The sequence below is a fragment of the Macaca thibetana genome, chromosome 3 (assembly GCF_024542745.1).
Source record: "Macaca thibetana thibetana isolate TM-01 chromosome 3, ASM2454274v1, whole genome shotgun sequence".
NCBI classification, from domain to species: domain Eukaryota; kingdom Metazoa; phylum Chordata; class Mammalia; order Primates; family Cercopithecidae; genus Macaca; species Macaca thibetana.
Window position 1 is genome coordinate 140478814 of NC_065580.1, and position 12054 is coordinate 140490867.

Consider the following 12054-nt stretch of genomic DNA (forward strand, 5'->3'; position numbering starts at 1 on the left):
AAGAGTCCCCAGGACAACAAGGGGACGATCCTTGGTCCATGGATGCCCCAGGGCATGGGGCAGCTTGGAACCGGGCAGGGGTGCAGGTTCACCTGGAAAGCAGCCTCGGGTGTGGTTCCCCAGGGTGCAGACCTCCCCCTCTCTGCAGCTGAATGGCTCGCACAGCAGGATCCGTGAGCTGGCACAGGTGCAGCGCTGAGAGCAGTCCTCAGTCACAAAGCTGCTGCCCAGCTAGAAAGGGGAGGGGTCAGGAGGAGACGTTCCGGTTCCATCCCTGGTCTGGCTCTCCTTGGCACCTCTGTTCCCCGGGCCCTCCCGCTGCCAGCCCGGACCTGGTAGTAGATGCCATTGCTGGTGCAGCCACAGTCAGCCAGCGGGAGGCTCTGGGTGCCGCTGTAGGCATAGCCTGGGATGCTGGCACAGCCTTCCACACAGGGGCCTTCGCAGTCCCCGGGGTCCGCCAGGTTGGCACAGGACGCTGGGCAGGGTGTCATACAGCTCTGATACATAGTACCTGCTGGACACTCCATGGCTGCGGGGACAATCATGGTCAGAAGTTGGCTGGGGCTGGGCAGGCCAAACAGGGGCAAGGTCACCCAATAAAACTCAGAGTAGGCTGGACGCAGCGGCTCACACCTGTAATCCCAACACTTTGGGAGGATGAGGCAGGTGGATCACGTGAGGTCAGGAGTTCAAGACCAGCCTGGCCAACATGGTGAAATCCCCTCTCTCCTAAAAATACAAAAATGAGCCGGGCATGGTGGCGGGCACCTGAAATCCCAGCTACTCGGGAGGCTGAGACAGGAGAATCACTTGAACCCGGGAGGCGGAGGTTGCAGTGAGCCAAGATCGCACCATTGCACTCCAGCCTGGGCGACAAAGAGCAAAACTCCGTCTCAAACAACCACAACAACAACAAAAACACTCAGAGTTGCTTATAGGCAGGAAGCCAGAACGCATCGCAGCTTCATCTAGGGTCTTTTTTTCTTTTTCTTTTTTTTTTTTTGAGATGGAGTCTCACTCTGTCGCCCAGGCTGGAGTGCCCAGGCTGGTGTTATCACAGCTCACTGCAGCCTCCAACTCCTGGGTTCCCGTGATCCTCCCACCTGTCTCCCTGGTGACTGGAGCTATAGTCATGCACCACCACACCTGGCTAATTTGTTTAAAATTTTTATAGAGATGGGGTCTCACTGTGTTGCCCAAACTGGTCTCAAACTCTTGGCTTCAATTGATCCTCCCGCCTCAGCCTCCCAAAGTGGTGAAGCTACAGGTGTGAGCTACCACGCCTAGCCTGTCTAGTCTTTTCTTTTGCTTTCTTTCTTTTTTCTTTTTCTTTCTTTCTTTTCTTTTCTTTTTTTTTTTTTTTAAATAGGATGTTGCTCTGTTGCCCAGGCTGGGGTGCAGTGGTGCGGTCATGGTTCACTGCAGCCTGGGACTCGTGGGCTCAAGCCATCCTCCAGCCTCAGCCTCCCAAAGCACTGGGATTACAGGTGTGAGCCACCACGCCCAGCCCATCCAGGGTCTTTTTGTCTGCAAAATTAGAGCGTTTGAAGGAACTGGTTGAGCAGAGGTGGACCTTGACAGGAAGGAGTGGGATGTGGGATGGGGTTGGGAGGCTCCCAGGTAGGGGCAGAGAAGGAGGCAAGCTGCTGGTTGTGCTGACTTGGACCTGGGACTGAGACAGAAATTCGAGGGATGCTGAGACTAAGACAGAAAGTCCGAGATGAGGCAGTGGTGGGAAAAGTGTTCAGCAGAGGTGGATGGCAGAGGGGTCAGGGTCGGCACGGGGAGGGGCAGTGCCTCACCGCAGAGGGTGCGGTCCCGCCAGCCAGCCAGGACAGCGCCCGCCTCCTGGCAGAGGATGGCGTACCCACTGAGGACCTGGCAGCGCAGCTCCTCTTGCTCTCTTGGGTCCTGAGTGGAGCACAGATCCAGCACGCAGTGCCTGGGGCGGAGAGGGGGCAGGAAGGGTGCAGTCAGAGTTTGGGGAGGGGAGGAGACCCACCCCTGCAGAAGAGAGCCTGGAACCCCAAATAGACATCAGTCGGTGTCCAGGGAGGGTCACAAGGAAATGAGGCCACAGGGAGAACGGAGGAGTGAACCACACAGAGCTTGGGTCAGGAAGTGGGCACGAGGCCCCAGGGAAAGACCAGAGCAGGCACCTGGGCCATTCCCGCAAGTCCTGGGCCCATGACTCACTCCTGGAAGGGCTCTGCGGCCACTGTCTGGTGACAGGCAGCAAATGGGCCCTGTGGGTCTGCCAGCACCCTACAGGCCTGGGTGCTGTTGCTCGCCAACTGCTCCGGGCTACATTCGGACACGCGGAGGCCCAGTTCCACCCCTCGTCTTTCCTCCACTGGTATAGCCCTGCGGCAGAGACAGCCACGGGGTCAGGTGAGGCCCCGAGGAAGGTGAAGTGGGGAAAGAAGAAGAACAACTGATTAGCCGGGTGTGGTGGTGCCTGCCTGGAGTCCCAGCTACTTGGGAGATGAGGCAGGAGGATACTTGAGCCCAGGAGGTGGAGGCTGCAGTGAGCCAAGATCACGCCCCTGCACTCCAACCTGGGTAACAGAGCAAGACCCCATCTCTAAAAAATATATTTTAAAAAAAGAAATAAGAAATGGGGCTGGGTGTGGTGGCTCACACCTGTAATCCCAGCACTTTGGGAGGCCAAAGTGGGCGGATCCCTTGAGGTCAGGAGTTCAAGACCAGTATGGTCAACATGGTGAAACCCCATCTCTACTAAAAATATGAACATTAGCCAAGAGTGGTGCTGTATGCCTGTAGTCCCAGCTACTCGGGAGACTAAGGCACGAGAATCGCTTGAAATTGGGAGGCAGAGGTTGCAGTGAGCTGAGATCACGCCACTACACTCCAGCCTGGGTGACAGAGGAAGAAGAAGAAGGAAAAGGAGGAGGAGGAGGAAGATAAAAAGAAGGAGGAGGAAAAGGAGGAGGAGGAGGAGAAAGAAGGAAGAAGGAAAAAAAGAAGGAAGAAGAAGAACTGGGAAGGCAGGCTGAGCACAGAGCGGGGGCACAGAGTGGGATTTCCATTGAGCGGGTACCCCCAGAGTCAGGTGAGAGGGAATGACGGAATTGGAGGATCCAGGCCTCTCTGCACCCTCTCCTTGGAGTTTCATCCTCTGCTGAGGACAGGAGGGCTAGCGGCCACCGTGCACAGACACTGTTGTTCACCTCCCCAGCTTCATCCCTTCCAGGCCACGCACCTGGGGAAGCGGAGGAGGACGTCCTCGGTCTTCACCTCCCAGCTGTCGCCAAAGGTGTTGAGGTTCCGGGTCAGGGCGCCACTGGGCAGCATCATGTCATTCTTGCGGTTATTGTCGTAGTTTCCACACAGGCCACGCACGAGCCCCTCGTACATGCTGGGTAGGGAGATCACTGTGGGAGGAAGGGGGCCCCCAGAAGTGAGACTCCTCACTCTTTTTTTTTTTTTTTTTCTGAGATAGAGTCTTGCTCTGTTGCCCAGGCTGGAAATGCAGTGGCGTGATCTTGGCTCACTGCAACCTCCGCCTCCCAGTTTCAAGCAATTCTCGTGGCTCAGCCTCCCAAGTAGCTAGGACTACAGGCACACACCATCATGCCTGGCTAATTTTTATATTTTTAGTAGAGACGGTGTTTCACCATGTTGGCCAAACTGGTCTAGAACTCCTGACCTCAAGTGATCTGCCCGCCTCGGCCTCCCAGAGTACTGGGATTACAGGCATGAGCACTGAAACCAGCCCTTACTCTTTTTATTTAATTAACTTTTTTTTTTTTTTTGAGACAGAGTCTTGCTCTGTCGCCCAGGCTGGAGTGTGGTGGCACGATCTCCGCTCACTGCAAGCTCTGCTTCCCAGGTTCACTCCATTCTCCTGCCTCAGCCTCCCGAGTAGCTGGGACTATAGGCACCCGCCAACATGCCTGGCTAATTTTTTGTATTTTTAGTAGAGACGGGGTCTCACTGTGTTAGCCAGGATGGTCTCGATCTCCTGACCTCATGATCCGCTTGCCTCAGCCTCCCAAAGTGCTGGAATTATAGGCGTAAGCCACCACGCCCGGCCTTAATTAACTTTTTTAAAGCAGGGTCTTGCTCTGTTGCCCAGGCTGGAGTACAGTGGCTCAATCATGGCTCACTGCAGCCTCCAACTCCTGGGCTCAAGTGATCCTCTCTCCTCAGCCTTTCCAGTAGCTGGGACTACAGGTGTGCACAACCACATCCAGCTAATTTTTTATTTTTATTTTTTGTAGAGATGGGGTCTTGCTATGTTTGCCCAGGCTGGTCTCGAATGCCTGGCCTCAAGTGATCCTCCTGTCTTAGCGTCTCCAGTTCCAGAATCTGGGATTACAGGCATGTACCAACATACCTGTCTCATTTAAATTTTTTTTTTCTTTTTTTTTTGAGACAGAGTTTTGCTCTTGTCACTAGGCTGGAGTGCAGTGGCACCATCTCAGCTCACTGCAACCTTCGCCTCCCACGTTCAAGTGATTCTCCTACCTCAGCCTCCCAAGTAGCTGGGATTACAGGCCCCCACCACCACACCCAGCTAATTTTTGTATTTTTAGTAGAGATGGGGTTTCACCATGTTGGCTAGGCTGGTCTTGAACTCCTGACCTTAGGTGATCCGCCTGCCTCAGCCTCCCAAAGTGCTGGGATTACAGGCATGAGCCACCGTGCATGGCCTTTAAACATTTTCTTTTTGTAGAGACGGGGGTCTCGCTATGTTCCCCAGGCTGGTCTTGAGCTTCTGACCTCAAGCGATCCTCCTGCCTTAGCTTCCCAGAGCTCTGGGATTACAGGCTGGTGCCACAGCGCCTGGCCAAGACTCTGCCCCCTGCTTTCCACCTGTTCTCACCCCACCTCCTCCTGGTCCTCCTGTGGAGCTGGGTGCCCCACTACCGGGCTGAGTCTGCTCACCAGGATTTGCCTATCTTAGATAGGATTTTCCCTCCAACTTCTCAGAAACGGCCCTTCTGCTCTTCTTTCCCCTCTCTCCGGTACCTGCATTTTTCCTTCCACCGAAACTGACGACCAGCTCAAAGTCGGTGACCAGGTAGAGCCGTTGGCCCCGCAGGGTGACCCGCAGGTGCTCATTCGGCCTGTAGGGGACGGCCATCTTCTGGTTGTTGACCTAAAGAGGGAAGACAGGAGCAACAGGGAGCGCTGAATCCACCTGACCTGCTGCCGTTTCCTGGCTGGGCTTTGCTTTTCCGGGTCATCTCCATACGTCTCCGTGCAGACAGTGGAATAAGATACCCCAGTGGGCTTTGCTATTCATGTGGCGGACGTTTCTGTGAGGTCCGCCCCCTTCCCAGCCCAAGTCCTTCCTTGCAAAAAATTGGTGCAGTGAGGCTGGGTGTGGTGGCTCACGCCTGTAATCCCGGCACTTCGGGAGGCCAAGGTGGGCAGATCACTTGAGGTCAGGAGTTCCAGGCCAGCCTGGCCAACATGGAGAAACTGCATCTCTACTAAAAATACAAAAATTAACCGGACATGGTGACGCACACCTGTAATCCCAGCATTTTGAGAGGCTGAGGCAGGCGGATCACTTGAGGTCAGGAGTTCCAGACCAGCTTGGCCAACATGGGGAAACCGTGTCTCTACTAAAAATACAAAAACCCATCTTGCTGGGTGTGGTGGTACATGCCTATAGTCCCAGGTACTAGGGAGGTTGAGGCAGGAAAATCACTTGAACCTTGGAGGTGAGGTTGCAGTGAGCTGAGATGGTGCCACTGCACTCCAGCCTGGGCGACAGAGCGAGACTCTGTCTCAAAAAATAAAAATACATTGGTGTAGTGGATGCCATTGGTTCTTCAGCCCAGGATTGACCTTCACACACCTCATGTTCTGTCCTCCTCCTCCTCTCTTCCTCTTGTGTCTTGCCAGCCTCTGCTGCCTCCCCACACGACAAGAGCTTGTTGCTGAATTTGTTTTTGGTTTTGAGACACTTTCTCTCTGTCACCCAGGCTAAAGTGCAGTGGCAAGATCTTGGCTCACTGCAGCCTCAAACTCCTGGGCTCAAGAGATCCTCCAGCCTCAGCCTGTCCAATAGCTGGAACTACAGGTGTGCGCCCCCATACCCAGCTCATTTCAAATTTTTTGCAGAGATGTGGGGTCTTGCTATGTTGCTCAGGCTGGTCTTGAACTCCTGGGCTCAAGTGATCCTCCTGTCTTAGCCTCCTGAGTAGCTGAGATTACAGGCGTGAACTACTGCATCCTGCTGACCCTGATTTTACAACCAGCCCAACCGTCACAAACGTCCCAGGGAACAGGGATCTCTGACTTTTCTACTCCAGGTGGCTTACCTGGTCCACCTGCCTCCCCACACCCACCAGGCCCTGGCCCAGCTCTTACCACAAGCTCCAGACCAGCTTGGAGCTGCACTTTATAGCCATAGACAGTGGTAATCACTTCTTGCAAGAAGGTGGAGCTCCTGGGCGGATCCATCTTGTTGCGTCCCTCCACAAGGAGGGGCTCCACCCCCTCAGGCAGTACATCCACAGTCTTGATCAGAACGTAGGTCATGCGGCCCCGGAAGCGGTAGCTGAAGCCGTCAAATGTGAGGTAATGGGGGTCCCCGTAGACTGAGCATTGTTCAGACTCTGCGAAGAAGTCAAACAGTGAGAAGGGGCCGGGCGCAGTGACTCATGCCTGTAATCCCAGAATTTTGGGAGGCCAAGGCGGGTGCATGACCTGAGGTCAGGAGTTTGAGACCTGCCTGGCCAACATGGCAAAACCCTGTCTCTACTGAAAATACGAAAATTAGCCGGGTATGGTGGGTGCGTGCCTGTAATCCCAGCTACTTGGTAGTTCTCTACTGGGCAAGAGAATTGCTTGAACCTGGGAGGCGGAGGTTGCAGTGAGCGCCGAGATCACGCCACTGCCCTCCAGTCTGGGTGACAGAGTGAGACACCATCTCAAAAAAAGAACAAAAAACAAAACAAAAGACTGAGAAGGGACCCTGCCCAGGTGTAACGGTCCCCAAAGTCCCTCCCCTACGGTGACATCCCCTGTGACCACCCTCTTAGGCTCAGGCTCCCTCGATCTTTTCTTTTCTCTTTTTTTCTTCTTTTTCTTTTTTTTTGAGACAGGATCTTATTCTGTCACCCAGACTGGAGTGCAAGTGGTACAATCATAGCTCACTGCAGCCTCCAACTCCTGGTCTCAAGCGATCCTCTTGCCTTAGCCTCCAGAGTAGCTGGGACTTCAGGTGCGTACCACTACCCTCAGCTAATTTTTTTCTTTTTTTAGAAATGGGGGCCACACTACATTGCCCAGGCTGGTCTCGAACTCCTGGCCTCAAGAAATCCTCCCACCTTAGCCTCCCAAAGTCTAAAGTGCTGAGATTACAGGCATAAGCCACCAGGCCTGATACCTGAACTTTTTTTTTTTCCCCAATACCTGCTGACATTCAATTAAAGGCCTTTTTATTATTATTATTATTTTATTTTTTTGAGACAAGGTCTCATTCTGTGTCCCAGGCTGGAGTGCAGTGGTGCAGTCATAGCTCACTGCAGCCTCAAACTCCTAAGCTTAAGCAATTCTCCTGCCTCGGCCTCCTGAGTAGCTGGGACTGCAGGCACAAGCCACTACACCTAATTTTTTAAAATTTTAAATTTTTTTGTAGGGACAGGGTCTTCCTATGTTGGCCAGGCTGGTGTTAAACTCCTGGGCTGAAGTGACTCTTCCACCTCAGCCTCCCAAGTACTGGGATTACAGGTGTGAACCACCATGCCCAGCCTCCCCGGATCCTTGATCTTCAACTTCCTCTCTCTCCTGGCCTGATTAAAAACCTTAGAGGGGCCGGGCACAGTGGCTCATGCCTGGAATCTCAACACTTTAGGAGGCTGAGGCAGGAGGAACACTTGAGCCCATGAGTTCAAGCCCATCTTGGGCAACATAGCAAGACCCCATCTCTAGGAAAAAAAAATAGCAAAATTGGCTGAGTGTGGTGGTCCATGCCTGTAGTCCCAGCTACTTGGGAGGCTGAGGTGTGAGGATCACTTGATTCCAGGCATTTGAGGTTGCAGCGAGCTATATCATGGTGCCAGTGCACTCCAGCCTGGGCAACAGAGCAAGACTCTGTCTCAAAAAACAAACAAGCAAGCAAACAAAAACCTTGGAGGATCGCCTTGGCCAGTCCCCTCTTTCTGCCCTACAGGTGGAGGGTTCCAGAGAGGATCAGGACCTGGCACATGGCCACAGAGTTGGCAAGAGCCAGACTGGAGGCCAGGCCTCCTGATCCAGTCGCCTGCTCCAACCCCTGACTGTGCTGGGGTTCAGGCTAAGCCCCTTCCCACCCTGCCTCTTCCTCTACCTCAGCCCTGGCCCCAACTGCTCCCCTCTCCAACCTCCCCGGTCGCTCCCCTTACTGTCCGAGACACAATTGCTGTTGCTGTTGTCGGAACTGAGCTGGCAATGGGACCCAGAGGGGCATCGGAAGTCCCCGCACTGAATGGCTCCTCCTGTGCAGACACACTTCTCCGTGCAACCACGGGAGACCCAGCTCTTGCCCAGCTGTAGAAGTTACAGGAAGAGAAAGAGAGTGAGGAGGGGCCTGGGCGCAGGGGCTCACGCCTGTAATCTCAGCACTTTGGGAGGCCGAGACGGCGGATCACCTGAGGTCAGGAGTTTGTGACGAGCCTGGCCAACCTGGTGAAACCCCTTCTCTACTAAAAACACAAAAACTAGCCGGGCGTGGTGGCCCGCGCATGTAATCCCAGCTACTCGAGAGGCTGAGGCAGGAGAATTGCTTGAACCCAGCAGGCAGAGGTTGCAGTGAGCCAAGATCACGCCACTGCACTCCAGCCTGGCAACAGAGTGAGACTCTGTCTCAAAAAAAAAAAAAAAGAGTGAAGAGGGAAGGGCCAGTTCTCCTTCCTCTTGCCCCAGCAGCCTAGCCCACCATCTAAATGGTTTAATTAATGCTGGCGAGAGGCAGCCACAGTGTCATGTGAACATCCAAAAGACAACTGTGCGGGCCAAGTGTGGTGGCTCACGCCTGTAATCTTAGCACTTTGGGAGGCCAAGGCGGGCAGATCACTTGAATTCAGGAATTCAAGACCAGCCTGGCCAACATGACGAAACACCATCTCTACTAAAAATACAAAAAGTAGCAGGGCATGGTGGCGCTTGCCTGTAATCCCAGCTACTCAGGAGACTGAGGCAGGAGAATCACTTGAACCCAGGAGGCGGAGGTTGCAGCTAGCAGAGATCATGCCACTGCACCCCAGCCTGCTGGATAATAGAGGGAGACTCCACCTCAAAAAAAAAAAAGAAAAGAAAAGAAAAAGGCACTGTGTTTGTGCTTGGTGTCTTACATAATGTTGTGCAGGAGGTATTACTGAACCCATTTTACAGATGAGGAAACGGAGATAACAGAGGTCATCTGACGCATCAGTGGCACTATCAGGATTCAATCCAACATCAGCTTGAAATGAGCCCATGGTCTTTCCACTATACCATGCCACATGCTCCTTGTTTGGATTCCTCAAATCCAAAACCCAAATCATGTGCCATCAGCCCAGACCTGGCTAGAGATCAATGTGCCACTTACACCAGCCTTCACACCCCTGGGCCAGCTGTAAAGTCATGGGTATCCCAGGCAGAGAGAGACGGAGAAAAGGAGAAAGCACCACCCTCAAGCTGTGTTGCCTCCAGTCCCATTTCCCATGCCCACTCACAGGGATGGAGCCACCATGGGCATCCTTGCAGCCGCACTGACTTCTGGGGACACACTTGTCCTCACTCAGCACATAGCCGGGCTGACAAATGCAGCCCTCAGCACAGGCAGAGGGGACTTTGGCGCCCTCACACCGGCCATCCAGGTCCCAGCAGGAGGGTGAGCAGGAGGGAAGGCAGTTGGTGTAGCTGCTGTAGGCAGGGCATTCCAGAGCTGTGGGTGAAGGAGACAGTGGGTCAGTGGAGAGGGTCACAGGGGAGCCAGGGTGGGCAGGGATTGTAGAAACCAGGCTACGGGTGGATGACCAACAAGGCTTAGGGAGCTTTTTTTTTTGTTCTTTTGTTATTCATTCAGAAAACATTTACTAAGTATGGGTTGTGTGCCAGGCTTTGGGGGAAAGAAAGGAACAAGCAGCTGGGCACCGTGGCTCACGCCTGTAATCCCAGCACTTTGGGAGGCCAAGGTGGGTGGATCATGAGGTCAGGAGATCGAGACCACTCTGGCCAACATGGTGAAACCCCGTCTCTACTAAAAATACAACAATTAACCGGGCATGTGGCAGGTGCCTGTAGTCCCAGCTACTCAGGAGGCTGAGGCAGGAGAATCGCTTGAACCCAGGTGACAGAGGTTGCAGTGAGCCAAGATCACACTACTGCACTCCAGCCTGGGCAACAGAGCAAGATTGTCTCAAAAAAAAAAAAAAAAAAGGAACAAGAATGACTCTCCCAAGTCAGCATGAAGGACCGTGGTCAAACAGTAACTGCAACATGACCTTGATGTGCATGATCAGTAGGTGTGTTGACAGGCAAGAGTATACAAGGCATGATGGAGGCACAGAGAAGGGAGGTGTTAATTCTGTTAGGAGAGTTAAAGAAAGGCCCTTAAGCAAAAGTAGTGTGAACAAATGGAAATGCATACCATGTTCATGGATAGGAAGGTTCAGCAACATGGTGATGTTAGTTCTGCCTCAGTGAATGTACACATTTAATGTGATCTCAATAAAATATACCAAAAATATTTTTTGTGGTGGGGGGCGGGGTGTGGGGACAGAGTCTCTCTCTGACACCCAAGAGTGATCTAGGCTCATTGCAGCCTCTGCCTCCCCAGTTCCAGAGATTCTCCTACTTCAGCCTCCCGGGTAGCTGGGATTACAGGTATGCACTACCATGCCAGGCTGATTTTTGTATTTTTAGTAGAGATGGGGTTTCACCATGTTGGCCAGATTGGTCTCAAACTCCTGACCTCAGGTGATCCTCCCACGTTGGCCTCCCAAAGTGCTAGGATTACAGGCGTGAGCCACCACACCCAGCCACCAAAAGTATTTTATATGTGTGTGTGCTTTTTTTTTTTGAGACGGAGTCTCACTGAGTTGCCCAGGCTGGAGTGCAGTGGCATGATCTCGGCTCACTGCAAGCTCCGCCTCCTGTGTTCATGCCATTCTCCTGCCTCGGCCTCCCGAGTAACTGGGACTACAGGCGCCTACGACTACACCCAGCTAATTTTTTTGCATTTTCAGTAGAGACAGGGTTTCACCATGTTAGCCAGGATGGTTTTGATCTCCTGACCTTGTGATCCGCCCATCTCGGCCTCCCAAAGTGCTGGGATTACAGGCGTGAGCCACCACACCCGGCCCAAACGTGTGTGCTTTTAATAGGACAAGATGATTTCAAAGTTGAGCTGAAGACATAAGCAAACCAGAAAAGCCAGGAAATCCCTAAAAAAAAAAAAAAAAGAGCCATCAGTAGTAAATGTCCCTCCATAAGTCAACGTTTATTTTATTTTATTTTATTTTTATTTATTTATTTTTTGAGACAGAGTTTTGATCTTTTCACCCTGGCTGGAGTGCAATGGCACAATCTCGGCTCACTGCAACTTCCACCTCCTGGGTTCAAGCAATTCTCCTGCCTCAGCCTCCTGAGTTGCTGGAATTACAGGCACATACCACCACACTCAGCTAATTTTTGTATTTTTAGTAGGGACAGGGTTTCACCATGTTGGCCAGACTGGTCTCGAACTCCTGACCTCAGGTGATCCGCCCACCTCGGCCTCCCAAAGTGCTGGGATTACAGGCGTAAGCCACTGTGCCCAGTCCAAAGCTCATTTTAAATTTTCAGTGATTACGACTTTGTGTTACTGTTACATGCAAATACAGATGAACCAATAGAACAGAGGAGAAAGCTCAGATAAGGATCCAAATATATATGGGAATTTAGTAGAAGATAAAGTGTGGAATCTCAGTCCCTGGGCAAAGACAGACTCGTCATTTAATAATGTTGGAACAGCTGGCTAGCCTTCTGGAGAAAAACAGAAACGAAGTTGATTCACACCTCATTTTACACATCAGGATAAATCCTCATGGGTCAAAAACTTAATAT

General features: G+C 52.6%; 1 protein-coding gene across 1 annotated transcript in view; it reads right to left on the reverse strand.

The window, feature by feature from the left end:
- Positions 1-208: 208 nt before the first annotated feature.
- The window catches only part of ZAN (zonadhesin), a 57561-nt gene continuing 45715 nt past the window's right edge, over positions 209-12054 (reverse strand). The window contains 9 exon segments of the mRNA XM_050783915.1: positions 209-373; positions 375-532; positions 1806-1945; positions 2200-2367; positions 3227-3398; positions 4999-5128; positions 6352-6599; positions 8370-8514; positions 9681-9892. Coding sequence (XP_050639872.1) covers positions 209-373; positions 375-532; positions 1806-1945; positions 2200-2367; positions 3227-3398; positions 4999-5128; positions 6352-6599; positions 8370-8514; positions 9681-9892 — 1538 coding nt within the window.